Source organism: Trematosphaeria pertusa (assembly GCF_010094035.1).
Source record: "Trematosphaeria pertusa strain CBS 122368 unplaced genomic scaffold BU26scaffold_10, whole genome shotgun sequence".
Lineage (NCBI taxonomy): Eukaryota > Fungi > Ascomycota > Dothideomycetes > Pleosporales > Trematosphaeriaceae > Trematosphaeria > Trematosphaeria pertusa.
The window spans coordinates 1,182,857-1,209,025 of NW_022987221.1; the positions used below are offsets into that span (position 1 = coordinate 1,182,857).

Consider the following 26,169-nt stretch of genomic DNA (forward strand, 5'->3'; position numbering starts at 1 on the left):
GGTTTTACCACAATGTCTCCCTGGATCTTACGAGTTCCTGTGGGTCCTCAACGAAATGTATCAGGAGTTCGAGGGAGTTATCCCATACATTCAGCACACGATCAGTAGCCCGATGGTAATAGATGGTTCTATCTCTACTGAAACGGAAGTCGGCGTTATCCTCCACCTCATCCTGTTGGATTGGAAGACTAGTCATGTCGCCTGGCGCGGGGGTGTAGCGACGCTGAAGTTAACGGGGCCCAAGTTTTCGGAATTAATGATGCATGTCCGGCCCATACTCAAGGATTTTTGGCTTATATAAGCTACCGCCCCGTTGGCACGCCCAAGGCCATGAAGAGCTTTGTCGGACCATGCCTATCGCGATTCTACGAAACACCACTCTGGATGACCATGATGACTGGCGATTTTCTCGAAATGCGAAACATGCCGGAAAACATCCAGGAACTCATTTTGATGAACTCTGGATGTGTAAATCACCGCCCACTCGCGGCTTGCATTTTCGCTATTCAAGGCGACTTTCTCGAAAATTGCCGAACTTATTCTAAATGCCGGCGCTTGGAGTTATTAACCTTTGTCTAATGTTCAATATTGCCCAATCTGGGGTGCCGCATTATGGTCTGGATGTATTTCGAGATTGCGGTTAAATCGCCGGGGGAACCGCACCTCCACAGCAGTATCTGGGGTTGCTCTATACATAATGGGACGACGTGCTCAACTCCAGAACGAGCAGGTTCGCGATCGACAACAGACACAATTCCCACTGCGACGTCCGAGTCAATAAAGGCGCCATGATCGCTTCGGCCTTATTGATAGGCGCGGGACTCGCCTCTCGCGCCTCCGCGGCATGCAGTCGAGCAATGCTCCAGGAAGCAACAGCAGCGTACCTCCAAGCGCTAGCCGCCGGAAAGCCAGACACGCTCGCTCTGGCCGCCAACGTCAGCTATGCAGAGAACGACACACCCATGGATATCACCAAAGGTATCCTGACCCAACCCATCACGATCGACTTCAACCGCAGCTTCTACGACACTACTGAATGCGCTGCATCTACCGAGATATCAGCCGCCACGAACAAGCATCCCTATGTCATCAACACGCGGCTTCTCTTCGCCAACGACAAGATCACCACCATCCAATCAGTCGTCGCCGACGACGGCGACTGGATCTTCAACGCGGCGAACCAGCTTTCCTGGACGAAGAAGGAGACCTGGGACCCCATCCCCGAGGGCAATCGGGACACGCGCGCCGTCATCAAAGCCGCCGGCGACGCGTACCTCGACAGCTGGGGCGACGGCACTGTCCCGGTCCCGTACGGTACGCCCTGCGCTCGCCTCGAGGGCGGCATGTACACGGGCGACAGGAGCCCATCGACCAACACGTGCAAGATGCCCGAGTTCCCCAAGCCGTTTAAGATCACGAATCGTCGCTATGTTATCGACGAGGAGGTGGGTGGGGTGGATATCTTTAACGATTTTCCGTTCATTGATAAGACGAAGCCGGATGGCACGTCGAGCACCAATCTTATTAGGGTGGAGGGAGGGAAGATTAGGTATATTCATGAGATTACTATTTGTGCGACAAAGGGCTGTGGGAGATAAGGGGATGGACGGGAGGGATGAGGGAGCGGGAAGTGCGTGGGAAACTGTGGGGCTTTGCAATATCGTAGCTCGAGCAACTCATACTATCTTCTGGGCTTTGTTATTTGGTGGAATGCCTACTATTACGGACTACAGGCTTGCAGGGTTGATATCTGGGGGGTTGAGAAGATTGCTGCGGACGGATTGGGCTTAGCGTTAAACATTAGCTTGCTTACGTAGTCCGCTTGGTGGATTTGCCGCCCCTCTCGACCGCATTTCCCACCACAATGCCTTCATCGCCGCATCGCTTTCGAAACCGGTTTATTCGCCAGTGAGAGCCTTGCTGCATACCTAGGTAGTTCCAACCAGAACCTGCAGCGCCATTCCTGCTTCAGGCCCGAAAGCGGGGTAGCTTCAAGGCTGAGCCCTGAAGCCTACAGCTCAGCCTTGTGTCGCTGCCTAACGGCCTCTATCATTGCCTCGACGACGGTTTCCTCCATCATAGCTCAGTTAGGTATACTAGGGTTTATTAGAGATTAGCGGACTTGTTTCTAATTAACATTTTTAATGCTCGAGAAAGGGGTGCAGGTGAGTTTATGGAGGTAGAAAACATGCGTTTCGTTGCATCGCCACCTTTAACAGAGGCTCTGCTAGCGTGCACATGTATCACCTGTGATAGCCAGGAGGAGACACTTCCGGATCTCTCGCTCTTTACCTTTCATTCTTCGTTCTGGCAGGGCTCACGAGCTACCTTACTGATCTTCTCAAAAACTACCTTGGGAGGTTAGGCACTGCTCGAGGAGTATTCTCGCGGTCACGGGGGAGGGTTTGGACACGGTAGATGTGGAGCTAGACCCCGAGTATGGAGAACATAATTCAAAGAGCAAGGAAGTTGATAATAGCAATTACGAGTTCATCGGCTGACGATGTATCCGGCAACGCCGTAACCCTGCATTCGTGGCACAGGCAGTTTCTGACGTCCACAGAGCTACACCCTTGAGTCGAGCTTACGAGGCGTCATGAAGTACTCCAGTTCTTGGTCGGTTACGCGTTCCCTTCGTTCCTGGATGGAAGCACAGATCTGGATCAATTCCTGTGCGCACCTTGACCAATGTCAGCATGGACTGATAACACAAGCGACAGTTCAGGAAGGGTCTCATGCCTTTCTTTCACGCCGTCCGATGACAACCTCCCTGACGCGTAGTCATGGCTGATTTGGGCCAGTTCATCATCATCCTATGACAGAAGTTAGTCGGCCAAACACGCCATCCGTATAAGAACATAGCCATGCGGACCTCTAGGAAGAATTTCAGATATTGGTAACAGACATTGCGCTCCGGATCGCGATTCGGGGTCTGAAGGTCCACAGAGGGCCTTTGGTTGCTAGGAGAAGGTTGAAGCCCGACCTTCGCTCGAATTTCATCGGGCGTATCGTTCACGTAGATGGCGCTGAGGTCGATCGAGGCTGACATTTTCGAACCCACCCCTTGAAGGCCATCAAGATACTTCGTGTGCAGGACCGAAGGCTGTGCGATATTATTGCGCTTTGCGGTAGCTCGGATGAATTGCATGTAGGGATCCTCGTCAAGTGCGACAGCCACCAGGCATGGGATACTGTTCAGCTCTCGCTCAGTGTCGCTTGTGTAGGTCTTTCCGAAGATCGTGGAGAAGGAACTGGCAAATGCACCAGCGGCGATCACCGCTGGAAAGTTCAACTAGATGCTGATTAGTGCCTTTATGTCCAGGGGCAACCGAGTAGTTGCCTACGGACAGTGCATGGGGAACTTTACCCTTCCTATATTCACATCGTCAAGTGAGAAGCCGCAGTGTACGGAGATATGGTAAGCGCTGGTACTCTGGCCTCCATTAGCAGACAATAAGGGTTGGTCATGGCCCAAACATACGTATGATACCTTGCGCCAGTTCCATTTGAACCCCATATCCTCACCCATGTATTTGGTGACCGGATATATAAAAGTCCGCTTCCAGTCGCACCCCACGGAGATGATGTCTTTGGCATTTTCCTCTCCAAACTCCATGTAGTCTTCGAGGCTTTTTTTTGTATCGGAGGGCGCACGTAGGAACTTCTCAGCTAGTCGTATAAAGTCTCCTATTAGCTCAGGAAAGCAAAGAGCGGGGCAGTTTCCGGAGCACCCACCGTCCGAGATCATCACGAGAAGAGGCACCTCAAACACATCCGACAGCCATTTTGCCAGCTGAAAAGCAATCACATGTCCAGCATGCATTGCATTGCTGCTGGGTCCGCGACCGGCGTATATGAAAAAAGGCTCTCTCCTCTCGTACCTATCCAGAATCACCTCGAAATCGCGATGCGAGAAGATAATCCCCCGTCGAAAGAGATGGTGAGGCTCGTGTCCAGTAACGCGCTTGAAGCGTGTCATCAAGGCATTGTCGACTCGTAGAGATCCGAGATGCAGCGACAAATTTTCGTAGTCAATAGGTCGAGCTGCGGCGGCGGGTCCTCCAGATCCCATTGGGGGCACCCATTCCGCCAAGTCTGTCCACTTGGAAATGCCGATCTTAGATAGCTGGGCTGGAGTCTGGCACTCGATACACTTGAAGTGGAGCTTCCAAGTGGCCATGTTATCGCAGCGGCAGTTCGAAGCATTGCTCTCGTGGCCTTTGCAGGGCCGACACCAACTGCACTGGCAGGAGAATTCGAGACGCACAAAACACATCGCGCGCTAGGACCACAGTCCAGACAGTGCAGTCGCAACGAGTAGCAAGCGGAGCGAAGTAAAGAATGCCTCGAGAGACAGAAGATGTGGACGACTTCGTGTGTAACAAGTGTCGAGCGCAGAGCTGGCACTGGCGATGTACCCAATCTCAGCGGGTCTGTTTTATATAGCTCTGAAGGTGGAACTCATATCAAACCGTGCACGCGATTGATATACAGTGATCAGCGGCATGAAGCATCCTCAAACGCGGCTTGCGTAGCTGGCGCCTAGCTGCAGGGCACTTTGGTACTGGGCGTCCTCCGCTATGCCTGGCCAATAGTGTCAAATTCTTGCACACATGGATCTTCCTTCTGCACCGACTGTGCGTCATCCGGCAAGAAATAAGATGCGAGGGATCCTTTAGTTGCATTCCAAGGGTGCTAGGTCGCGTTGTGTGATAGGGGATTATTTTTTCTCATGTGAAGTGTTGAATGCCCAGGTAGGTTGTCCGACCACATCAGATATGTTGTAGGGGTGTGGATAGCCGTGATTGGCCTTTCTTCAAAAGCCACGCTCAAGTGCTGAGACAAGGCTGAAAACCGGTGAGTAGGTGCGTTCTGATCTCCGCGGCCGAGTCAGCCTACATAGCTAAGGAAGAAGCCTAAGCGCTCAGCCAAGCAGTCCTACCATTTTACTTCACACCCAAGAGAAGACTCTCAATGCTACTCGCCTAAGAATTATGACCTCGCAACAGGCTGATGTCCCCGCCGAATTAACTACGCGTAATGTTCCTTCGACAGAGCAATGGGAAACAAACAAAGAGTTCCTGAGGCAGCTATACATCATTCAAGAAATGACACTCAAGGATCTGATGGCAATAATGCGAAATCAACGCAGCTTCTACGCCACAGCTAAGATGTATAAGTCCCGGTTCTCAAGATGGGGGTTCGTGAAGCACAACAGTCTCAAAGATATGGAAAAAGTTGCGCGTCGCATAGTCCAGGGAGGAAATACCAATCCAAACGCGACGTTCACTATCAATGGCAGATCTGTGACTGCCCAAGAGGTAGCGCGGTACTTTAGGAGAAGGGGACTAAAGAGATTGGAAGATGTTGTTGAGCGCTCTACGGTCACAGCCCAGGAGCCAGATGAAAGAGTGACGTCAGGTGAGCCTCCAGTGCAGCTTTAATGCGACATAGTTCCTGCTTGCTACACAATACTAAGCTTGGTCGATAGAAACGCAGGCGTCAGCTTGTAGTGGAACATCGAGGCTCCATCAGCTCGCTTCCTTCCGTATGCCTATCGCCCCAGTGGTATATATCAATCATGAGATGATCCTCAAGATGATAGAGGTGTATTACACTGGTTGTTGCGAGACCAATCTGTGGTACACGTGCACTGCTGGGCGAATTAGGACGCGCAAGCCAATCTTCGATGCAGCTACTGTGCTCGATAGGTTCGTTGGCTTCTGGATAGCGGGACTGAATTTCGCCCGGAAAGGTTCGCGACGTGCCTGCAACCGAGCTCTACTCCAGGCTCGCCAAAAGATTCCACGGATCATTACGGCAGAGCATCCAAGCACTATCCGAGCGATCTTGGAGATGCTTCTCGAATACGCAAAAGCAAATCAGTACGCAATGGCAACTTTGATGCTCAAAGAGATCATCAAGGCGTGTCCACCTAACCATTCACTGGCCATTATATGCAGGACGGCCCTCCAGGTCCCGCCCAGCGAAGCCGAAAGTATGGCACTATCAGGGTTAGCTTGCGGCGCTGATACTTTGGCAAAGCAATGCGGACAGTATCATTACGCTGTCGTCCGTTGTAGAGTTGCCCTCATCGCCTCAAAGTCGACTTACATGTGCAGCACTCAGATTGCAGCCGAAGCAAACCGACTGCTCGAAGACTTTGCACAATCGAGTCAGTTCTCAGCTGAAGGCTACCTGAGCATTTCAGAGTCGCTCCTGGAAAATTTAGTGGATCTCGGGGCATTCCCTAAAGCCGAAGCAATCATAGAGAATATGAAGAAGTACGCTCAGAATTTACCGGCGGAACGGATCCTAAGATGGATGGTGAGCTGCTCAGATCACTTGTCCAAAGTCCAATATTGTCAGCAAAAGTACGATCTTGCGGAGGAGAACTGTCGGTATGTGATTCAGGCCCGTGTTGCAAATTTCGGCCCCGATGACCCTTGGGCCCTGGCTTGCATGTCAAGGCTGAGCGAATGGCTGCGCCTCTGGAACCGGTGCGATGACGCAGTGGAAGTGGAAGAATGGAGAGCCGCCAGATCAAGTTCCTGATCAGCACAACAGGGAAGCTGTACGGTCATGCGCCAAGTACGACGCAGACGAGTGATCTCGTGTGCGTGTTGTCCGGTGGAAAAGTATCATTCGTGTTGTGCAAATCCGGATTTCGCATTGGAGATGAGTTCTGGCGGAGGATATACAAGCTTGTCGGTGCTGCGTTTATTATTGGTCTTATGCTGAGTGAAGCTCGACCGAAGCCCGGTAGTACCTAGGTAAAGGAGAGAATTTTTTATCATCTGATGGAGCCATACTGAATCTCGGACAAAGTTGCTATGCCCTCAACATGTCTTTGCATACAATACAGGCCACGGGAACGGCTTCAATGGAAATACGCCTGGCCTGTAGGACCGTTCAGATAATACGCCTCAATCGCAGCTCGTAATGGAGGCCCAGGCACAAACCGCCCATGCCGATCAACGTTCGCTCTCGTAGTATTTCGCACGATCTCCTGGACAATCCACGGCACGGAAAGCTCCGAGTTTGGCTTCCCTTCATCGCCGACATGTGCGGCCGAGAACTTGAGCAGGTAGCCCCGTGCGGCTTCATACGCCCATCTATCTAGCACCTTGAACGCAGGAAGCAGCCCGTGCAACTGCTCTCTGTGCTGAGATATCCTTTCGGTCCGCTTTGTCTCCGCTCGCGAAGGGTTCTTTGCAGGTCGCGGATCATCGTAGAATAACCGTTCCGCGATGTTCGTACATCCTGCCGCAATGAATACGCTAACTAGTCCGACTTCCGGCCTGCCCTCCCATATCTTCCCTAGGCTATCGTACACTGATTTTATCCCTGAGGCGGACCATGTCCTTGCGGACGACGCGGCCCCGTGTCTGTTGCACAACAGCTGATCCGTCGCCCTCCATTGCTCAAGCGAGATCTCAGACATCATGGCGATCGCTCCCGGGATCCCACCCAGCGCTTTTGCGATCTTCTCGCCGAAAGACTTCCTGTTGTAATACTGTGCGTAATCCTCGTCCTCGCTACCGTCTTCCCGTACATGTCTTGCTCGTGTCAAGCTGGCGAGCAGGTCGCGGCCCATCCACGGAATGAGAGGCTGTACGTCGATTGCTGGCGCCTTAGACCATCCTCTGTGTTTGAAGGCTGCGTTGGTGGTTGTGATGATCACAGCCCCATCTTTCTCCTTTGGCCACCAGGCACGCAGTTGCTCGGGCTCTTCCGCATCCTCAAATACGAGCAGCCACTTCACCCTCCAAGTCGTATCACCGTCTCTCAAGCACGGATCGGTCAGCCATCTCTTCACCAAGCCCCTGGCTAGATCTCCCGTCAATCCTTCCTTACCTGTCCGGCGCACGCTTCCCGCGAGCCCGAACCACTCACAGATCGCCTTGAAATCTGCTTCAATATTCCGCACAGAGATGCAAAAACAGACGTCGAAGTCTGATTCCCGCTGGATCATGTACTCGCGCGCGAGCGTCTTCTTCCCGATACCGCGCATGCCGCATAGTGTTACCGAGCGCAGGCCTTCGAGAGGCAGGCCGCCAAAGGATACAAGGCTCTCATCGAGCTTGCGGAAGATCTTGGAGTCTTGATTGATAAAGTGTGGGTTGGGCGTGTAGCGATGCGGGAAATGGAATGAGGTGTGTGCGGTACAGTGGTCTCTACTACACCGGTTTTGGACTTGTTGGGGCTGCATAGTTGGTTATTTAAGTAGTCTAGGAAGCGTGTCGAAGGTGGTCGATGTGGGTGTTGGTATTGTGGGGAGAAGATTGACTGGAAGGAGCTTGCGGCGGCGAAAGGTCCATGCGTGAAGTGGGAGTGTGACTCCAACCCAACTGTGACACGGAAGCCAACTGATCATGCACTTTATGACACCTCAACATCACCTAGAAGCTCTCCAAGATCTGACTCACTGCTTCAATTCAATCCTACTCGAATAAGCGTTGATGTCTCAAATGCCCGAGATTTGCTTTGGGCTATATCAGCCCTATCAGGCAGACGGTTATAGAGATCCTGCGTTTAATGCTTACGTTGGATCTCTCCTTGCTTTTTGAACCCTCTGGAGGCACCTTCCATCGAGGCTCCCTAGCATACTGCGACTCTCTAAGACGCATCACCTCCTGTACCGACCAAGGAACGCACAGCACGCCCTGCTCACTTTTCTGCCTCGCTAGACATTGCGCAACAAGTTCATCTCGTGCTCCTCCATATCGTTCCGGCGTCATCCGGTATGGTTCGCCGGCTACAGTGCCATCCCACCTAGGAGCCAGGTCAAAGAAAGGATCGCCGAGTAGGGTACTTTCAAATCTCTCTTCAACATGGTCTTCGGGGCCAAGAAGGAATCCTTTTTCCTCAACATCCGCTAGCCATTGGAGAGAAACCATGCGCAAAATGTTTTTCGCGTGGGGACTCAGCTCGTCTAGGTTCAAGGAGGTATGCAGTGACCCGTGATAATCGTTTTCGAGGACCGATGTGAGCGCGCGGGTCCTTGTCCACAGCGGGTCCTTGGATTCTGCGTCGGCGACAAGTTCCTTGATCGCGGAGAGCTCTTGAGCAGTCGACCTTGCGATGGGGTCGAGGAACCGAGGATGGCCACCCAGTCGATACAAAATCTACTCACATACTTGCATCGACGAGGCATCATCGCCGCTCAATACTTGATGGAATGGGTGACTCGCCTTCTCGCTTTCATGGTGCCACCAGCTTTGGAACATCTTCCACAAATACTGTCCTCCTTCCGCATCTGTAAAAAGGCGCTACACGGATACTGAGTGTCGTCGACCAATTCGATTCTGCAAAGACAGGGTTTCGACTCGTGATGATAACTGCGCCGTCATGCGCGTCCGGAAACAAGCCGTGAAGTTGGTCTGGATTGTCCACTCCGTCGAACACCATTAGCCAGGTGAGTTTCTTCCCTTTGGGGCTTTGTCCTGGGTTTTCAAGCCAGGCCTTGACGGAATCCATCATGGCTCTTTTTCTCGCCTCTTTTGATGAGTCGTCGCTTCGTAGCCGTAGCGCAAGCTCTGTAACAATCTTCTCAAGACTGACTCTCTGGAGGTGGTCTTGCCAAGGATGGAAGGCAATCCATAGGCAAGCGTCGAACTTGTGCGCCCTCGATATGAAGTATTCTCTCGAGATCGCGGATTTTCCTATCCCGCCCAGGCCGCACAATGCAAAGGAGCTGAATGGCTCGCGGGGATTGAGGACGGCGTCCAGCTTCGCAAGAACATCCTCCCGTGCAGTGAAGTGCCGATTACGTTGGAGTTCTGGTACTTGGATGGGGAATTGCGGACTCATGTCGTTCGGAGCCGTTGGCACTCGTCCACGAGAATGTAATATGGCTATTTTGGTGATCGCAGGTCTGGTGCTGGTAGAATGTCCGCTCTCGTTGGTAGGAGAACTGTGTCGAGTTTCTCGAGTAAGTCTTTCTGCCCAGTAAAGTGAGGTGCTTGGGGTGGTTCGTGCGGATGCGCTACCCAAATGGGGAATGTCATGCTTTGGGGATGCGGAATGCGGTAGATGGGCGCCAGCGCGGCTTTGATTGTGGAAAGCTGGATTGCTGATCTTGTTGAGAATTGTTTGATACGGAAACTTCGTGGTCGAGGGATAGGTATGGCAGGGAGGCACTTATCTACCAGTTACGAGTCATACTGTGACTGGAATATGTGACGCATACCCAACGAGTGTTCGCGCCCAAACGAGAACGGCCTTGCACTTAATGGCAGTCATCTACCTTTTTCTAATTTGCTAAATACGTAGGAAAAGGTAAAAAGGGTAAATATCATTATTGTACGCAAGCAATTGGCAAAGTCGACGATATCTTTCTCAGACTCAAATAATATCTAGATTTCCATCCGCTGATCAAGTACGCTTCTCAAAGCTTCCCTTTAGAATTAACATTCGAAGAGAGTCAAACGTTCAAGAGTTTCATTACCGTCTCCGTCACATCATTGCGCGGCAGCTCGAGCAGCTCGTTGTCTGACAAGCCTTCAGCGACGAAGTCGCCTCCTAGACCCTCCTTAAGACCGACAAGGAGACCCAAACGGCCGATTGCTTGCATTCGGTCCATAAAGTTCTCCGAAGACGTGATGACTTCCTGTGCCTCCTTAATGCCCTGCTCAACGTCTCCATGGGTGACTTTCCACTCCGGAACCCCGGTGGCCGATTTGTAAGCAGCTAGCAGCTCGTTCATGGACGTCTCGAAGGAGGAGATATAGACCGTCCTGTTTGCCGTCTCCGATGGCTTGCGGAGGATCTTCGTGACGGCGAGACCTATCGTGTCATGAGTGGTAACGGAGAATTTCGCGTTTCCGTCATCCCAAATCGTAGCCGAGTGCGACCTAGGGTCCATGTCGTAGAAGTTGGTGCGCACGCAGCTATTTTTACGTCAGTGCATGTTTATCGCGAGCTTTGCAGGTGATTCTTACAGGTCGTGGAAAGGGCCACAGACCACAGCCGTGTAGCTCCAACCCGGGGCTGATCCCTCCTTAAATTTGACATATTCAAGCAAGCCCGCCTTTGAGGCTGCGAGGGGGAAGATCTGCCGCACCTCGGGGATATCAAGCCTGCCGCTCCATATTGAAGGAATCAGCCGCTTGACCCCAGCCTCCACCGATGCGTCCACAAGCATGTTGTGATGCTGTTGCTCGGCGGGGAAGTTCAACGATAGCACTACGGCATCCTGGCCCTTAAAGACGTCGAGAAACTCGTTCTTTTGGTAGCTGTCGCTGACTCTGACGATACTGGTGTTCGGGGGGAAACTGGCCGTTGAGCTTTGGCGTGAAACCACGGTCACCTCAAAAGCTGGATCCGCCTGCAAGGCCTTGAGGAGGTATGGCCCGAGCTGGCCGGAGCCCTATCTGAGTAAGCGTGGAACGGCGAAGACTGGCATGGACAGCCGTTCTCCCTGCTTACCCCAACGAGTGCGACTTTTCGAAGATTGGCAGTCATAAAGACAGGCTAGAGCGCTAATATCGGAGATGTTAGAAAGCAATCCAAGATTGATGGCAAGACAGAGGTGAGGTCGAGGATGAGGGAGTTGTGCGGAGGGAGAAGCGGGGTAGCTGGAGCTATGTCGCAATGCTGACTAACAGAGAGGTGCAGCGGTTTGGGCAATATTGATATTCTTATTTTATCTCTTGTGGAGTTTGGGATGCTCACATATTCTTTGCGGCGAGGTCGATCTGAGCTTACCTGGTTCCTGGCCGCGCCGAGTCACCTGTATGTTTTAGAACGTAGATTTATACTATCGTACATGTAGAGTTTTTATGTATAGTATAAAACTGAAATCGATTGGATTTTATTACTTAAGCTAGGTCCTAGAATGCCTTTTCCAGATACAGACGGCATTAACCTCTCAAGCGTTGATATTACGACCGCCTGGAAGAAAAATATCGATCACGCTGCGGGCTTTCGCCCCCAAACGGCACGCAGAGGATAAATTCCCCCCTTCTCGGTAAGCTCCGCTTTCAAATCCTCCGGCATACTCGCGATCTTCTCAGCAGGCAGCGGTATCGTTCCTTCCGGAAGTGCTATTCGTCCACGTCAGCATCCGTACATAGCGACCCCCTCTTCGGTGAGAGCGAAAGTCTCGCACAGCGAATACTCACTCTTCCCAAACGCAGCCAGAGCCCTAGCCGGCACAACCGTAGAGTACACACTCTGCTTCGCAAGCGTCGGATCCGGATTCATCGCCCCCTGCTTAGTATTAAACAAGCGGTCCTGCACATCCTCAAATCCCTCCTTCTGCAGCATGCCAGGCAATTCGTTTCCCAGGTCCAAACTAGACCCCATCGCGACGAACATACCCTTCATAACGGCGACGAAGTTGCGCATGGCAGGACCGTCTTCGTCGGGCAGCACATTTGTTGCTTCCATGAGCTGGATCCACCCGCCGGGCTTCACGAGCGCGGCTAGATTGCTGAGGACTTGCTGCTGCGCGGATCCGCCCCCGACGAGCGCCAGGCGCTGGTGCACGAAGTCGAAGCTCTCCTTCCAGTCCTCGGGCCAGGGTTTCGTGATGTCCTGCGCTTGGTACGTTTGGCCAGCGGGTGGAGTGGAAGGGAAGTTGGAGGGATCGATATCAGTGCCGACGAACTGATGCTCGACGGGCGCGGTTGACGCTGCTAGATCGCGGATCCAAGTGCCTAGGGCGCGCGGTTAGTGGGTGGCGAAAGAACAGCGTTGGGGCTTTGCGTGCGGGCGCTACTAGTCCGCAGCTACACTACGCACCGTCTGCGGTCGCCGAATCCAAGATACGCATCGGCTTAGACAAGTCAATCGGAGCGAGCACCAAGCTCCCCATTTCGTCCTTGATAACCTCATGCTGGTTTGCCAGCCGGCTGACCTCATCCTCAGACTCGAGGACATAATTGGTCTGTTGGGTTGCCATGGCGTGAGAATATATCAGCGCGTGCACGCTCTTTGCGGATTTAGAGTGATGGGAAGCTGATGGCACAATTAGATCTGCGGAGCCGTGTTTCTTTCATACTTTGTGTCTCTCAGTGCCGTGGGAGGCGGGGCCGGCTAAGGCTGCGACTGCGCCGCACGTGCCTCGCGCTGTCAGCACTTACAGCCTTGGAAAGATGCCGTAAGGCCACCTGCCTATGCTAAATGACTGTTCGACCTTAGTTACCGCCTGGATTGAATAAGCCACCCTGTGAAAGCGACGCTCAGCGAGGTCGAATGTAGGAGAGGCGTGATCACATGACACAACTATTCACCTTTCCGAGGAAGTCGAACCCAAACGGGTTAGCCGACCATCTGTTCGATGGTATTCCTACCTCCGTATTGCCAGAAGTTTTTCAGTCACGTGCTATACGGCCCGTGCGTAAGATCGGTCGGAAACCTCCGATATGTCAACACCATGATTTTAGAAAGCTGTATAGTACGATTATCTACACAATATATTAAATATTACACCCAAAATGAAGGTCCCTGGTTCTTTTGATATCCCTCTTTCTATTCGGGCGATTATCATCGCTTATCGCTTGCAAATCGGGCTCGGATGGGTGGAAATATCGAGGAAGCTAGGAGTTAACAACACCACCGCGCAGAAGTTCTACAATCGAGTCCTTGAGCAAGCTGGCACCCCCGATCTCATGGAGATGTTGAAATATATCGATTCAGCCTCTCGAACAGGTGCTCCCAGAGTTGTAGAGCCTGGCACACAGGATAGTCTCCAGATTCGAGCTGATGTACTTAAGTGGAGAGACTTTGACCGCACCGACGCCGCGAACCACACCCGCCCCAAAGGCCAACACATTAAGCCCACTACTGTACGCCGAGTACTACAAGATAGGGAGCATGTGGAGAAGGACGAGCAGCACCCAAAACGTATAAAGCGCGGGCGACAATTGCGTAAAGAAGCCCTCACGGAAATACACAAGCAGCAGCGTCGCGCATACACGCATAAGCTCGAAATCCTCGATGGCAACTCTCTGGAGGATGTATACCTGCTGGAAGTAGTAGAGGGCAAAGAAATAAGCCACAATCTCATAATAATCGGCGTCGACGAGTACACCGTTGAATTCGGCGGTTCTGGCTTTAATAGAGTCTCTTATATGGAGGGGGAGGACCTATATAAGCATGCGCAGGAAACTCAGCCCTCACGCTTCTCACTTATGCAGTGGAACGCGGCATGTGGCCAGGAAATCAGCCTCACACGCCCATGCCGTATATGGGAACCTGAGTTGCCAGAGCTCAAAGTGGACCTCGCGGAGAAGCTCCTAAACAAGCAGAAAGAGTTGAATAAGAAGATGGAACAGCAGCGGATAAATGCCAGGATTCCTGGGACCACTGAGTGGCGGCATATGGAGAAAGTCAACAAGGCAGTTCAGGACTGGAATGCCACCATACCCAAGAGCCAGCGAAAGGGCAGAAGGCAGCGCCGTTAAGTTAACTGGGAGTTTCCTTTCCAGGACTTTACGAGCGACTCTCGTAAAGGTGGCCTCGATTTTGTATGGTACGCCTTTGAGATCTATGAAAAAGAGCTCATCCCGTACTATAAGAAGATCTAGGAAATCCACCCCGACAAGCATATATATATATCGGAGGATGGCGCAACACCTCATATAAAAGCGCGCAAGCTTTTGCAGAGCGAGCTTGAGGCTGCTGGGGTCAAATTTATCGACTGGCCAAGTAAATCCCCAGATTTACACCCTATCGAGAGTATACAGAAACACCACAAAGCTCTACTTGAGGATCTACGCTTCAGCGTCAACTCAGCTGCCCGGCAGGTTAAGGATCACGCGATAGATGAGATGAGACGACTCTGGCAGAGAGATGCCGGCTTTTCGAAAGTTATCGAAGAATTAGGGTCTATCGCTGAATACATGCGAGTCGCGAAGCTCTGTCGCGACAACAACGGTGGCAATAAATTCAACGCGTAAACGGGAGCTATTTCTCCTCATCGAGCGCTTTCAAACGAGCCCTCAATTGTATATTATTACGTTGTGGTTGTGGAGTTACTGGGGGGGCGTCGACATATACTATTCTTAGTATACCCGCACGTGACTGAAAAACTTCTGGCAATACGGAGGTACGCCCAGCTTCCGATATGCAGCACCGGGATCACCTAGACAGCATCCGAGGTTTTTCGTCCGATCTCACTTTTTTCGTCCGATCTCACCTACTGTATTCCGCCGCGCGCCGCAAACGCTCCCGCCGCAATCCCCAACCCCAGCACCCTCCAATCCACGCCCACCAACGCCGCCACACCCGTCTCCTGGGGGCCATTCTGACTCATTTTAGTACTCGTCGCCCCCGGCGCACCGGTACTCTGACTCGCCCTATACAAAGCGACATCAAACGGCAAATCCGCACACGCGCTCCACCTAGCACAATACTCAAACGAGGCACAGCATTTGCTGCCACAAGGCGTCTCATACTCTTCCAGCACACACGACTCTGTAGGCGTAGGCAACGCCGCTGAGCCTTGGATCGCCTCAGTCTCCGTCGGCGTCGAAGTAACAATGCTCGTCCACTCTCCACCCCCGTAGATCCTATCATAATCCAACTCCACGCCCGGGCAACTAGCCACGCAGTCCGACCAAACCGACCCATTCCTCCACGCACTCGCGCTGGGGATCTGCCTCCGCGCGCAGTCCTGCGCGCACGCGTACGAAGCGCACGGAATGTCGGCGTTCCAGAAGCCCACGAGGCCCTCGAGCAGCAGGGCGTCCTGCGTCTCGGCGGGCGTCCACGCCCCCAGTCCGGATGAGAGGTAGAAGTAGTTAGTCCCCGACGTAACGCCGGAGCGGATGACGCTGTCGCCCAGGAAAGGGGACGCGTTGGAAGGGAAGCCGTAGGCTTCGAGGGCGTAGTACACGCCTGAGGGACCCATTTCGGGGGGGATGGTGAGTTCGATTGTTCCGTCGCGGGCGGGGATTAGGTCGGTTAGACTGCCTATGGGGCGTTAGTGTTGGGGTCTGTGGGGAGCTGGGGAGAGGGGGGAAAGGGCGTACACATCCAGGCGTTGTAGATGGTGCTGAAAATGCCGATTTTGAGGTGGGTGGTTGTTTGGTCGGGGTATCCGCTTCCTACTTCCGTGGCGTTGGCGATGTGGGCTTCAAAGGGTTCGCCGGCGGTGACGAAGTATTCGACCATGTAGCTTAGAGTCCGGTTTCGGGCTAGGATACGTAGGTCCATGGCGTGAGCGAGGAGAGGGGATAGAAGACTGAGGAGGAGGAATTTGTGCATGGCGATTTTGTTTCTGATATCAAATCCTTGCTCTGTGGCACGGGGTTTCGAAAGGAAAGTAGAGAAGGGTGTTGGGAGTGTATATACGCTTCTACACAGAGCAGCTGGCGAATATCCACCTTTTGCCTTCACTCACACGAGCGACGTAGAGAGACGAAGGAAAAATAAGTCGAAGAAATTCACCGCGCCACGTCTCTAAGAAAGGAAACAATCTGTTCAGCACAGTAGGGAGGAGACAAACACGAAGGCCGAACGGGTGATCGGATCTTGGAGGCTTGGCAAGACTAACCGGGCCACCTAAAGGAGTTAACACGCCACTGGGATGTGGATCCTTCCATGCCTAACGAGGCTGTTGAATTCGCGTGCCAAGTTCTAGCGTCCATTAGACGCTGCCGTAGGCCGCTTCGCACGTCTCGGCGTCCCCATCCTCCCCCAGCTCTTCATAACCCTCACAATCAAACTCTCCATCCTTATTCAGCGCATCCACCCCATCCCACAGCACCTCCTCCATCCAATTTCCCCCCTCCCTCCTAACATCCACCCAGCACCCCAACTTCCCCTTCAGCCTCCCCTGCCTCTCCCACACCCCCCTCCACCCCCGCGCCCCCATATCATGAAAACACCCCCAATTTCCCTGCCTCCCGCAAAGCGCATACCAATGTTCCACTCGCCATCTATACGGATCCAGCTCTGCCGGCAGGCCTGCTGCTTTCCAGCGAAAGTAAGCGTTCGCGAAGTGGTGCGTGCCGGTTGAGGCCGGCATGTCTCTTGCAAGATCCGCCACATAGCGCTGCGGAAACGCCCCATCGCTTAGCTCCTTGCAGACAACGCGCAGGAGATATTTTTCAAACACCCAGGCACCGAGAAACGCAGCGAGCAGGCACGCGTCCCTGATGTGGCTACTTCTCCAGCTCTCCCTCCGTATGGGTGTGAAATCCGGCAGAGGGATTTTGTCCAGGGTGTACAGCCAGGTGAGGAAGATGCGCCAGGCGGGTGGGCTAGCGATGGGGTTTGCGGCGGTGATGTGGATGGAAGGCAAGTTTGGGTTTTTCATGAGGGCGGAGAGATGGGTGCTGAATTTGGAGAGGAGCACGGAGTGGACGGACCATGTGTGTTTCTTGTTTAGGATAAGGGTGATGCGTCGGGGGTCGTGAATTGTTCTGGTGAGCGGGTTAGCGGGGAGTGGGGAGAAGGACTAGGTGGTTGTAAGGACGTACCGTGGGAATTTTGAGGAGCGGATTGTGTAGTGAAGGTTATGGGCGAGCACGGCTCGGAGCTCTTCTTCGTCCCAGTCTAGGACTTCTGCGGCTGGCGGCGATCCGATACGGTGTGAATTACGCTCCGATACCTGAGGAGTTGCGGAGACTGGGGCTGAACTTCTACGCTGCATGACTGGTCTTGGTTGACACGGCGGGAAGCCGACAAAGATAGGAGAGGAAGGCAGCGACTGGAGGCAGGTGAAGATCGACTGGCGCAAAGGTTTCGAAGCGAAGACCGAGGAACGAGAAGAGGAAGGGCGCGGGTAGGTGGAAAATAACACTGCGGCGAAGCCTTAGGCCAGATATTTGAAACGAGGATTTCGGGGATGTTTCGCTCCTACGGCGTAGTGCAGTGTCTTTTATACAAGCATACGTGTACATAAAGTCAAAGGACACAGCGAGGGATACATACCACCTAGTTCATACCCCCCTGTCCGTCGCTCTATTCGTCGCTGAAGCATCACCCATTCCAATCCCACTGAACGCCCTCCAAATGCATGAGTATTCCTCCGAAGTAGAAAGCTGAAAGCACAAATAACGAATTGGTCCGAAAGAGCCGCTTAGTGCCCGATCGCACCCGCCGCCCAATTCATGAACTCAGGATCGTTCGGATGAGGAAACATACCTCGATCTTCTGGTTGCTGCGGCTGCTGATTCTGCTGCTGCGGTTGGCCAGCAGGAGCTTGGCCTTGGTTTTGCTGCTGTTGCTGTTGCTGTTGTTGCTGCTGCTGCTGCCGTCGTCTCTCTTCTTGTCGCCGTTGCCTCTGTCCGCGGTAGTATACCAAAAAGGCCAGAACGCCCGTGAGCGCAAGAATAACGAGTGATTCGAGGATCTCGGAATCTATATCATCGTAGCCATAGTCATCATCGCCTCCGGGCATATGCGTCTCTTCGTAGTCGTCGGGTTCAAGATTGTCCCAGCCTGCGATCTCGGCTTCAAGGAACGCGGCCAACCATTCAGAGAGCGACCAGTCTTTCTTGATCACTGCGCGCCTCATTAGTATGGAGATGACCTGTACAAAGGATGATGTTAATTGCTTACCTGGCTCCTCCTGGATGGATTTGACATTGCCGTGCGTGACCGTATTCCACCAACTTCGAAACCTGAGCTTGTACAATGCCAATACCACGGGGAGGTATGCCTCACGCGGGTTTGTCTCGAGCGCTAAGTCGTAGTGCCTTTTCGCGAGATGGAAGTCCTGTTCAATGCCGATGCCATTTTCATGCATCCACCCAAGGTTCCACATCGCTTGCGCACTCGGTGGGACTTCTTCCATCGCCGCCTGGTAACATGCAGCCGCTTTTTCCTGGTCAGGGGAAGTGCCTAGACCCTGAAGATAGTAATCCCCAAGCTTGACCATAGAGTCCACGTTCTTCTGCTCGGCAGAGCGAGTCCAGTAGATCAATGCAAGGAAGGCATCGCTAGCCAGGGCAGCCTTCCTCTTCATAAACGGAATTAGCGAGCTCAGTGTGACGCGGGTTTTGGCTTGGTCGAGCAGATATGCCACGTTCGCCTGGCCGACTTCAAACCCCTGTTCGGCGGCCATCATATACCCTACAAGTGCCGTCTCAAGGTCGCCGTCATTGTACGCGTCGTTGGCTTCCGGGAAAGAGGTCGAGATGGCTTCGGCTTTTTCGGCTACAATCTTGTAATATGCAGACGCCACAGGACATGACTTGTCTTTACCCACACCGTAACGGGTGAGCTCAGCGAGGTAGTAGTAGGCCTCAAGGTGACCATGTCGCGCCGCAAGATCGAAGTATTTGAGTGCCGTTTGGACGTCGCCTTGGTCTAGGAACAGGGCACCAAGCCGAACCTGCGCCGGGGGAAGGTCCTGATCCGCAGCTGCTCCGAAGAAGTCAGCTGCTTTCACGGGGTCTTTGGGGACTCCGAGGTTGTTGAGGTACATGAGCCCCATAGAGTACTGCGACAGGGCGTCTCCGTGCTCGATACCTCGAGTGAACCAGGTCTTGGCGATGGCAAAGCTCTGTGGCATGCCTTCGCCGCGGAGAAACATGCGTCCCAGGTATCCGGCGGCCTTGGAGGCCAGCTTTGCAGTGCTAGCAGAGACGTTCGGCTTTGTCTTTCCATCCTTGGTCCAGTACATGCGGGCGATTTCCAGGAAACGCTTCTTGGCCTCGGGGAGGTTGCGTTGCGATGAACGAGCGCCGTCATAGTTTAGCTTCGCGAGGTTGAAGCTTGCTCTCAAATCGCCTTTCCTTGCCTGGAGGTCCATGTATTCGACCACGTCATCCAGAGAGGAGTAGGCGTCCGAAACGACGCTGCCATGCCTCGCGTTGGGCCCAGAGCTGCTAACGCTGGCGCCTTCGCCGTATATGCCTCCTTCCTCGTCCGCGATTCTGTATGACTCCCTTGGCAGCGTGTGTCCTCCCGGGGGCCCAGAGCGCGTGTACTTGATCGCTTTATCCGCAACGCTCTTGTAGTAATAAACGGCGTCTTCGCAATTTCGCGGGGTCGCTATGGCGGAGGAGTAACGGTACGCGACGGTCATTTCGGATCGGATATCTCCGCCTTCTGCTGCCAAGGTGTGGTATAGCAGAGCTCGCGCTTGGTCCTGCTTTACAGCTCCACCTATTCCCGTAGCGTACATGAAGCCAACCATGTACTGTGCCGAGGCGTTTCCGTTCAACGTAGCGAGCTCATGGTACCTTCGGAAGGCTTCGGAATAGTTCCTAGGATGCGTATAGTTGCCATAGAAGTTCATCTCGGCGAGCGTGAACATGGCGTCCGGGTTCTTATCCGCCGCTGCCTCTTCCAGCAGCTTGACGGCTTGTGACAGCGAATGGCCGAGTTTCTTCGGGTGCGGGTCGGTTGTCAGGAGGTCATGTTGCGGGGGCCCGTTCATGAACAGAAGGAAGAAGAGCTCCTTTGCATAGTATGCGCTGGTCCCGAGCACGCCCGACTTCTTGAAATTCCACCACGGCGCGCTCGCCGGGCGGATCTTGCGCAGGAGCGCCGTTGCCTCATCGAAAGCCAGCGCTGCTGACCTTGTGCCTCTGCCTCCATCTTTGTCCGGTATCCCCCAGCTGTCTGACTGTATGGCGCGGTCGCGCAACGGCCGCTGCGAATGGGCCCGATCACTTCCACGGAATTGCGTCGACGATACGGATAGGAATAGCGAGAGAATGACTACCAATCCAGGAGTTAGTTGACCGCCTCGGCTCCCTCGCACGGGCGGGACATACCAAAGAAGAGCGGCACGAGCCGCAGCAATCGTGGCTTCATCGTGGATTTCTTTCGACTGCGGAAAGCGGATGGAGGTCGAGTGTCATCTCGACACCTCAGGAGAAGGAAAGCATGGGCGTCGGTGCCCTCAGTGGCGGCGGTCCGGCGAGCGTGTTTGTGAAAGATGCCAGCTTTACATTCATCAAGCTTCGGGCGCGGCGGCCAAGACTGGGGCGTGCGCCAGCCAATCAGCGCCGGCCCAGCTGCCAGCTGCCAATAACGTCATTCTATGGCAGTCCTTCACGCGTCAATATGTTGTGGAGCCCAAAAGCCGCAAAAGGCGCCCTTTTTTCCTTGCCCGCTTCCCTTCCACGACGCGCCATTGATCAGTAAAGGTGTCGTGGTATTCGGACTAAATCCCTCGGGGCAGGGGCTGCTTGAATGCCGCATTTGTCATCACCAACGCTTACCTAGGTACTATCGTTCCCACCAACACCATGACTTTCCTTTTCCATCACAATTTCATCCACCTGGAGTGTCAAGCGATTTTATTGTTGAATTGAAATTCTTAATCGGTCGTTACTTTCTTTGCTTCTCAGCATGTCCGACTCAAGGGATTCCGGCGAGCAAGAGCCGCTACTTCGCCGCTCGGGTTCATCCGCCAGCCTGTCATCTGCGTCGAAGTCTATACAAAGCGTGTCAGACGCCGAGCGAAATGGAAAAGACGAAGAGCCTCCGCCCATGTCGACAGCTAGAGGTGCGCTGATCATTGGTTCGGTTGGGCTATTGATCTTCCTTCAAGGTAACACTTCTTTTCCTAAATCATCCGTCTCTGAATTGAAAATGAGTTCGTCGTTCCAAAGAAACAATGCGTTGCATACAGTGCATATTGCGATTATAGTTTCCCTTTCATTCTATCGTTGCCCTTATTCGAAGTTCTGCTGCAGATACACCGGCTTACCACGCTCAGCAACCAATATCTCCATCCTCACCACAACACAATCTTCAATCGCTGCCGATCTAGATGCATTCGAGAAGGCCATCTGGTTTACTTCCTCTTACTTAATTGCCATGTCTTCTCTTGCTCCCTTGATGGGCCGTTTATCTCAGGTCTTGAGCGCGCGACTTTGCATGTTCTCGTCTACCATCCTCATGTGCGCAGGATCAATTGTTACTTCCACTTCGGCTTCTTTCAATATGTTCATTGTCGGGCGCGTTTTGACTGGCGCGGGTGGCGCGGGCATACTCATTGTTGCCATCATCCTCGTCATACAGATGACCAGCGCGAAGCGGCGAGGACTGTACATTGGCCTCGCGAATTCCGGTATGACCGTTGGAGTCTCGCTCGGGGCTGTCATCGCGGGTGCCCTAGAGCCTAAGATTGGATGGGTCAGTATCCTTCGCCCTCATATTCGAACATGAGCAGTAGACTGACAGAAGACCAGAAACCTCTCTTCGGCATCCAAGCCCCTCTCAGCATCCTAGCAGGCTTCGGCCTCCTGTTCAGTATTCCGGCAAACTTCAACGAGAAAAACAACCGCTACAAGCACCTCACCACCCGCAACAAGCTGGCGCGAGTTGACTATTCCGGCGCCGTCTTGCTGATTGTCACCATCGTACTCTTCCTCCTTGGTCTCTCAGGTCCACGTATTCTGGCTATACCTCTTATACTATCTGCTCTCGCTCTTCCCCTGTTCATCCTGAACGAGATTTACATCGCCAAGGAGCCGGTCATCCCCATTTCAGTCCTCAGATCTCGCGGTACCCTCCTCACCTGCCTTGCCACCGTAGGCTTCATGATGGCGAGATGGTGCGTCCTGTTCTACACGCCCGTATATGCGCTCGCCGTGCGCGACTGGAAGCCTGCTGTCGCCGGCTCTATCCTCATCCCCACCAATGCCGGATTCGCTAGCGGTGGCCTCCTAGCAGGGATTTTCCACATTCGTCGAGACGGCAGCTTCTACATGCACACACTCATCTCAATGGCCTTATTCCCAGTCACGCTTCTCATCTTGGCATTCATATCCACCGCCCACAGCGCCTGGGGTATGTACGTCCTCATGGTCTTCTGCAACGGTGCACTCGCCGGCGCATCGCTGAACTACGCGCTTGTTCACCTCCTTCATCTGACGCGCCCAGACGTGCACCCAATCGTATTGTCTCTTCTCGCGACGTTCCGCGGATTCGCCGGCAGCTTCGGGTCTGCGATTGGCGGCGGGTTCTTTGGAAGAGTACTCCACAAGTCGCTCGTTGATGGATATGCCAAGGCCGGCTTGGAGGACCGCGGGGACCTGATTCGGAAGCTATTGGGCAGCCCAGCGCTCGTTGGCACTCTGAAAGGGACGGAGAAGGAGGTTGCGGTCCGCGCGTATGAGGATGGCTTGAAGGCGCTGTTCCTGGGCGGAGTGGGGCTTGCTATTATCGTTACTCTTGCTCAGGCGAGCACTGGGTGGAAAGGGCCGACGAAGGAGGAGCAGATAGATGTGGAGGAAGACGTGGAGGGCGAACAGGCTTTGGTCGCTGGATCTTAGCCTGGAAGCGGAGCAGCGGTATGTAATAGATGTTTCGTAGACTCAAACTGATCCGAATAGACTGCGACGCGATGGACAGTGCATGGCAGTAGTGTATCTTGTCAACTGCGAAGTGATACTGCCGTTGAGCTGGAAACTACGCGTCACCGAGCCCAGACACAATGTCTCGCCGGCGTCCAATGCGCCGTCAATGCGCGCTCCCGCCCCTCTACTGTTTCTAGCAGTAAGGTCTCACCATCAGACAGTAATGGTGATTGCATCTGCAGGCTCCCGACTACCCGCAGCCCTTCCTGTCCGCTTCCGCACCGCCTCCCCGCCGCTTCCAACACGTCTTCCTCACTCACCATCATACTCTAGAGCTGTATCCTGGCATAACTCGCCGTTTGCTCGTCGCTTATTGGTGGGCCAACGGAGCACGTGACCGGCGATCGCACCTTCCCTACTTAACGCCTTTCGCCTTCCGCCTCGACTTCTCCTCCACCTCACCTCACTTCACCTGTATCGCCAATTTCGAGGTCGCTCGCTCGAGGAGAGAGCAGCAAAGTCGCGGACGCTGCGAGAGAACTTGACAAAAGTGAGTGCAGCTTTCATTTTGTTTGCCTTCTGTCTGTTTGTTTGCTCAGCCTTTCGCGCGCCGCCCTTGGGGCATCACGGGTGCTGGCCTGGCGGCAACACCCCAGCCGACGTAGCCTCCCAGTAGCCCGAAGCACTCCAGACGCGTTTGCGCAATTGCCGGCCAGCTGACTGACGTATTGAGGCTGCACAAGCCTCGCCATCCACAATGGCTCGCGGTCACGGCCCCGTCCTAGCTTCTGCTATGGTCGCCAATCCCTACAGTGGCCGCGCTAGGGACATTCAGCCGACGTTCACTATCTGCGAGATCTGCGACCGTACCCTCAAGACCAAGGATTGGGGCTCGCACAAGAACTCGAAGGGCCATAGGACCAAGGAAGAGGCGGCGAAGGCCAAGGACAACCCGCCAGGCGGTACTACTGATGCTTTCGGCTTCGGCGGTGACGCTGGATCCGGCACTGGCGATAGCTGGGCCGGCTCTGGAGAGGCTACCACTTCCAGCTGGGGCGACGATGCAGGCTTCGGCAATGGAGGAGACTTCGGCAATGACGGAGGTTTCGACTCCGGAGGTTTCGGTGCTAGCAACAGCAAGCCTTCTGGCGGACGCGCCTGCTTCAACTGCGGTCAAGAAGGGTCAGTAACCATAGTAAAGGCTATCGGGCTCCCGCTAACAAGTTCTCAGCCACAACAAGGTCGACTGCCCCGAGCCGATGAAACCCCGTGGTGGTGGTCGTGCGTGCTTCAATTGCGGCCAGGAAGGGTAAGTATATCTTTACAGTCTCTAGGACCCAACTAACACCTTCGCAGTCACAACAAGGTCGATTGCCCTGAGCCAGCTAAGCCCCGAGGCGGAGGCCGTGCGTGCTTCAACTGCGGCGAGGAAGGGTTAGTCGCTCTGCCGTTGAAGGTTTTCATGTCCCCGCTAACGATCTCGTAGCCACAACAAGTCCGACTGTCCTCAGCCCTCTAAGCCGCGTGAGGGTGGTGGCGGCGGCCAGTGCTTCAACTGCTATGAGTTCGGGTGAGTATTACCACCGTTATTTACCCCCTTAGCGTCCCTAGTCTTGTGCTAACAGCGTTCAGTCATCGCAAGTCGGAGTGTCCCAACGAGCGCGTCATGAAGTGCCGCAACTGTGACGAAATCGGCCACTTGTCCAAGGAGTGCCCCAAGCCGCGCGACTATAGCCGAGTCCAATGCAACAATTGTCTCCAGTACGGGTGAGTATGAATCTTTTCCCTTGAAGCTCTCCAATCTCATGCATACTAACGCCGGTATAGTCACACCCGCGTCCGCTGCCAGAACGAGGCTGCCGAGAACACCGGAGGAGGAGGTGGTAGCTGGGGCAACGATACCGGCGGAGACACAGCGGCTGGTGGCTGGGACACTGCTGGCGATTCCGGAGCTGCTACCGGAGGCTGGGGCAACGACATGGGCGGAGCGGCAGCTTCAGGCGACTGGGCCAACGGCGACGCTTCCGGTGCCGGGGGTGACAACCAGTGGGGCGGTGCCGTCCCTGCCTGGTAGACTGCCACACGAATATCCCATCGTGGATTGCTGGCTCGTCGTCCTTTGTCGGACTTCAGGCTGGTCGGCTCCAGGTACACACAAAGTGCCTTTTGAAGGGTCACGGCGTTTTGGTCACGCATAAGCTTCGCTAAGAGGTTGTGTGATGGGTTCGGGAAACTTTCAATGTCGGGAGAATACTGCGGTATTTGAGACGAAGCTGTTCGCGGCGAGGATCATACATGCTCAGTCAGTTAGTTCCGCAACGACTACAGTGTTGACTGCAACTTCCCTGCTCTTTCTTCCGTGACGAAGAGTCAATCGACTAAACAGCTCTCGAGATTTTAGGCTATTACGAATGTATCGGCCCTCGCACGTCAGCCGCATGTTTCTGTCTTCGGTGCTGGGATCTCGGCCCAGCGTAATACAATGAATGGGTGCGCGACCTGGCACCGATGGTGAGAGGACCGCATCGTACATATGGTCGGCTTGCTTCTGCTCACAAGGTGAGGTATGGACCGGCCGCCTCGGCTCGGTGTCGTTGAAGTTCTGCAAGAAGGGTGCCGCAAATGGTCTCGTAATGTGAAGGGAGCAATGAACAAGGCTTGAAGCCATGAGATGTGCATTCGTAAGTCTAGCAACACCTCGGGCATTGCGGAAACGGGCTACCAATTGACGAGGAACACGCACGTTGATGTACTGTATAGTACCGCTATTTTCTATCAAGCCATGATGCCCGACGGGCCGCCTAAGTACCGCTCCCCCAAGGCGCCCAGCCTCGACGGAAGCCAGGATTCGTAACACCTCCACCGGCCCCTCTGACGGGGGTGGAGAGCTACTATCCATGACTAGATACAAAGAGAAGGACCCGCCGTCAGCCCTGCTCAAAGAAGGGAATGG

The 26,169-nt window shown here is 53.9% G+C and overlaps 14 protein-coding genes across 14 annotated transcripts; 6 read left to right on the forward strand and 8 right to left on the reverse strand.

Annotated features, from left to right (window-relative positions):
• Nucleotides 1-857: 857 nt before the first annotated feature.
• BU26DRAFT_567161 (uncharacterized protein) lies at nucleotides 858-1,598 on the forward strand (the record flags this gene model as incomplete). The annotated part of the gene is made up of 1 exon (XM_033833628.1): nucleotides 858-1,598. One exon carries the CDS (start codon nucleotides 858-860, stop codon nucleotides 1,596-1,598), a length of 741 nt encoding a protein of 246 aa, XP_033681824.1.
• Nucleotides 1,599-2,565: 967 nt separating this feature from the next.
• On the reverse strand, nucleotides 2,566-4,072 carry BU26DRAFT_532501 (Nucleotidylyl transferase; the record flags this gene model as incomplete). Its single annotated transcript, XM_033831103.1, has 5 exons — nucleotides 2,566-2,680; nucleotides 2,740-2,813; nucleotides 2,873-3,292; nucleotides 3,368-3,669; nucleotides 3,736-4,072. The coding sequence occupies 5 exons, from the start codon at nucleotides 4,070-4,072 to the stop codon at nucleotides 2,566-2,568; spliced, it is 1,248 nt and encodes a 415-aa protein (XP_033681825.1).
• An 871-nt stretch (nucleotides 4,073-4,943) lies between these two features.
• On the forward strand, nucleotides 4,944-6,784 carry BU26DRAFT_552748 (uncharacterized protein). Its single transcript, XM_033832164.1, has 2 exons — nucleotides 4,944-5,421; nucleotides 5,492-6,784. Exons 1-2 carry the CDS (start codon nucleotides 4,995-4,997, stop codon nucleotides 6,553-6,555), a joined length of 1,491 nt encoding a protein of 496 aa, XP_033681826.1. The 5' UTR covers nucleotides 4,944-4,994; the 3' UTR covers nucleotides 6,556-6,784.
• Nucleotides 6,785-6,880: 96 nt separating this feature from the next.
• BU26DRAFT_607002 (uncharacterized protein) lies at nucleotides 6,881-8,212 on the reverse strand (the record flags this gene model as incomplete). Its single annotated transcript, XM_033835711.1, has 1 exon — nucleotides 6,881-8,212. The coding sequence occupies one exon, from the start codon at nucleotides 8,210-8,212 to the stop codon at nucleotides 6,881-6,883; it is 1,332 nt and encodes a 443-aa protein (XP_033681827.1).
• Nucleotides 8,213-8,467: 255 nt separating this feature from the next.
• BU26DRAFT_567165 (uncharacterized protein) lies at nucleotides 8,468-9,813 on the reverse strand (the record flags this gene model as incomplete). Its single annotated transcript, XM_033833629.1, has 3 exons — nucleotides 8,468-8,485; nucleotides 8,547-9,128; nucleotides 9,277-9,813. The coding sequence occupies 3 exons, from the start codon at nucleotides 9,811-9,813 to the stop codon at nucleotides 8,468-8,470; spliced, it is 1,137 nt and encodes a 378-aa protein (XP_033681828.1).
• Nucleotides 9,814-10,290: 477 nt separating this feature from the next.
• On the reverse strand, nucleotides 10,291-11,545 carry BU26DRAFT_460847 (NAD(P)-binding protein). Its single transcript, XM_033825045.1, has 3 exons — nucleotides 11,431-11,545; nucleotides 10,944-11,371; nucleotides 10,291-10,892 (listed from the first exon to the last, which is right to left on the reverse strand). The coding sequence occupies exons 1-3, from the start codon at nucleotides 11,464-11,466 to the stop codon at nucleotides 10,427-10,429; spliced, it is 930 nt and encodes a 309-aa protein (XP_033681829.1). The 5' UTR covers nucleotides 11,467-11,545; the 3' UTR covers nucleotides 10,291-10,426.
• A 368-nt stretch (nucleotides 11,546-11,913) lies between these two features.
• BU26DRAFT_532502 (putative methyltransferase SirN-like protein) lies at nucleotides 11,914-12,820 on the reverse strand (the record flags this gene model as incomplete). The annotated part of the gene is made up of 3 exons (XM_033831104.1): nucleotides 11,914-12,047; nucleotides 12,126-12,662; nucleotides 12,748-12,820. The coding sequence occupies 3 exons, from the start codon at nucleotides 12,818-12,820 to the stop codon at nucleotides 11,914-11,916; spliced, it is 744 nt and encodes a 247-aa protein (XP_033681830.1).
• A 589-nt stretch (nucleotides 12,821-13,409) lies between these two features.
• BU26DRAFT_53920 (uncharacterized protein) lies at nucleotides 13,410-14,778 on the forward strand. Its single transcript, XM_033831498.1, has one exon. The coding sequence runs from the start codon at nucleotides 13,443-13,445 to the stop codon at nucleotides 14,409-14,411; it is 969 nt and encodes a 322-aa protein (XP_033681831.1). The 5' UTR covers nucleotides 13,410-13,442; the 3' UTR covers nucleotides 14,412-14,778.
• Nucleotides 14,779-16,406, reverse strand: BU26DRAFT_53936 (uncharacterized protein). The gene is made up of 2 exons (XM_033831504.1): nucleotides 15,981-16,406; nucleotides 14,779-15,921 (listed from the first exon to the last, which is right to left on the reverse strand). The coding sequence occupies exons 1-2, from the start codon at nucleotides 16,213-16,215 to the stop codon at nucleotides 15,146-15,148; spliced, it is 1,011 nt and encodes a 336-aa protein (XP_033681832.1). The 5' UTR covers nucleotides 16,216-16,406; the 3' UTR covers nucleotides 14,779-15,145.
• Nucleotides 16,407-16,506: 100 nt separating this feature from the next.
• On the reverse strand, nucleotides 16,507-17,652 carry BU26DRAFT_53901 (uncharacterized protein). The gene has a single exon (XM_033831484.1). The coding sequence runs from the start codon at nucleotides 17,267-17,269 to the stop codon at nucleotides 16,598-16,600; it is 672 nt and encodes a 223-aa protein (XP_033681833.1). The 5' UTR covers nucleotides 17,270-17,652; the 3' UTR covers nucleotides 16,507-16,597.
• Nucleotides 17,653-18,034: 382 nt separating this feature from the next.
• Nucleotides 18,035-20,721, reverse strand: BU26DRAFT_507365 (HCP-like protein; the record flags this gene model as incomplete). Its single annotated transcript, XM_033826994.1, has 3 exons — nucleotides 18,035-18,459; nucleotides 18,517-20,625; nucleotides 20,682-20,721. 3 exons carry the CDS (start codon nucleotides 20,719-20,721, stop codon nucleotides 18,035-18,037), a joined length of 2,574 nt encoding a protein of 857 aa, XP_033681834.1.
• A 688-nt stretch (nucleotides 20,722-21,409) lies between these two features.
• On the forward strand, nucleotides 21,410-23,210 carry BU26DRAFT_521240 (MFS general substrate transporter). Its single transcript, XM_033829484.1, has 2 exons — nucleotides 21,410-22,050; nucleotides 22,107-23,210. Exons 1-2 carry the CDS (start codon nucleotides 21,505-21,507, stop codon nucleotides 23,190-23,192), a joined length of 1,632 nt encoding a protein of 543 aa, XP_033681835.1. The 5' UTR covers nucleotides 21,410-21,504; the 3' UTR covers nucleotides 23,193-23,210.
• Nucleotides 23,211-23,610: 400 nt separating this feature from the next.
• BU26DRAFT_53960 (uncharacterized protein) lies at nucleotides 23,611-24,751 on the forward strand. The gene is made up of 4 exons (XM_033831515.1): nucleotides 23,611-23,766; nucleotides 23,816-24,398; nucleotides 24,448-24,650; nucleotides 24,703-24,751. The coding sequence occupies exons 2-3, from the start codon at nucleotides 23,974-23,976 to the stop codon at nucleotides 24,527-24,529; spliced, it is 507 nt and encodes a 168-aa protein (XP_033681836.1). The 5' UTR covers nucleotides 23,611-23,766; nucleotides 23,816-23,973; the 3' UTR covers nucleotides 24,530-24,650; nucleotides 24,703-24,751.
• On the forward strand, nucleotides 24,630-25,610 carry BU26DRAFT_488183 (uncharacterized protein). Its single transcript, XM_033825971.1, has 3 exons — nucleotides 24,630-24,786; nucleotides 24,849-24,983; nucleotides 25,044-25,610. The coding sequence occupies exons 2-3, from the start codon at nucleotides 24,883-24,885 to the stop codon at nucleotides 25,288-25,290; spliced, it is 348 nt and encodes a 115-aa protein (XP_033681837.1). The 5' UTR covers nucleotides 24,630-24,786; nucleotides 24,849-24,882; the 3' UTR covers nucleotides 25,291-25,610.
• Nucleotides 25,611-26,169: the final 559 nt, after the last annotated feature.

What these genes read in the sequence shown, in the direction of transcription:
- BU26DRAFT_521240 (XM_033829484.1), top strand. Translation starts at nt 21,505, where the DNA reads ATGAGTTCGTCGTTCCAAAGAAACAATGCGTTGCATACAGTGCATATT. An exon ending in TAGAGCCTAAGATTGGATGG is followed by an intron (nt 22,051 to 22,106) that starts GTCAGTATCCTT and finishes ACAGAAGACCAG; the next exon opens with AAACCTCTCTTCGGCATCCA.
- BU26DRAFT_53920 (XM_033831498.1), top strand. Translation starts at nt 13,443, where the DNA reads ATGAAGGTCCCTGGTTCTTTTGATATCCCTCTTTCTATTCGGGCGATT.
- BU26DRAFT_53901 (XM_033831484.1), bottom strand. Translation starts at nt 17,269, where the DNA reads ATGAAAAACCCAAACTTGCCTTCCATCCACATCACCGCCGCAAACCCC.
- BU26DRAFT_488183 (XM_033825971.1), top strand. Translation starts at nt 24,883, where the DNA reads ATGAAGTGCCGCAACTGTGACGAAATCGGCCACTTGTCCAAGGAGTGC. An exon ending in AACAATTGTCTCCAGTACGG is followed by an intron (nt 24,984 to 25,043) that starts GTGAGTATGAAT and finishes ACGCCGGTATAG; the next exon opens with TCACACCCGCGTCCGCTGCC.
- BU26DRAFT_53936 (XM_033831504.1), bottom strand. Translation starts at nt 16,215, where the DNA reads ATGCACAAATTCCTCCTCCTCAGTCTTCTATCCCCTCTCCTCGCTCAC. An exon ending in CATCTACAACGCCTGGATGT is followed by an intron (nt 15,922 to 15,980) that starts GTACGCCCTTTC and finishes AACGCCCCATAG; the next exon opens with GCAGTCTAACCGACCTAATC.
- BU26DRAFT_53960 (XM_033831515.1), top strand. Translation starts at nt 23,974, where the DNA reads ATGGCTCGCGGTCACGGCCCCGTCCTAGCTTCTGCTATGGTCGCCAAT. An exon ending in TTCAACTGCGGTCAAGAAGG is followed by an intron (nt 24,399 to 24,447) that starts GTCAGTAACCAT and finishes ACAAGTTCTCAG; the next exon opens with CCACAACAAGGTCGACTGCC.
- BU26DRAFT_552748 (XM_033832164.1), top strand. Translation starts at nt 4,995, where the DNA reads ATGACCTCGCAACAGGCTGATGTCCCCGCCGAATTAACTACGCGTAAT. An exon ending in AGATGAAAGAGTGACGTCAG is followed by an intron (nt 5,422 to 5,491) that starts GTGAGCCTCCAG and finishes CTTGGTCGATAG; the next exon opens with AAACGCAGGCGTCAGCTTGT.
- BU26DRAFT_460847 (XM_033825045.1), bottom strand. Translation starts at nt 11,466, where the DNA reads ATGACTGCCAATCTTCGAAAAGTCGCACTCGTTGGG. An exon ending in GAAAAGTCGCACTCGTTGGG is followed by an intron (nt 11,372 to 11,430) that starts GTAAGCAGGGAG and finishes TTACTCAGATAG; the next exon opens with GGCTCCGGCCAGCTCGGGCC. An exon ending in TGTGGCCCTTTCCACGACCT is followed by an intron (nt 10,893 to 10,943) that starts GTAAGAATCACC and finishes ACGTAAAAATAG; the next exon opens with CTGCGTGCGCACCAACTTCT.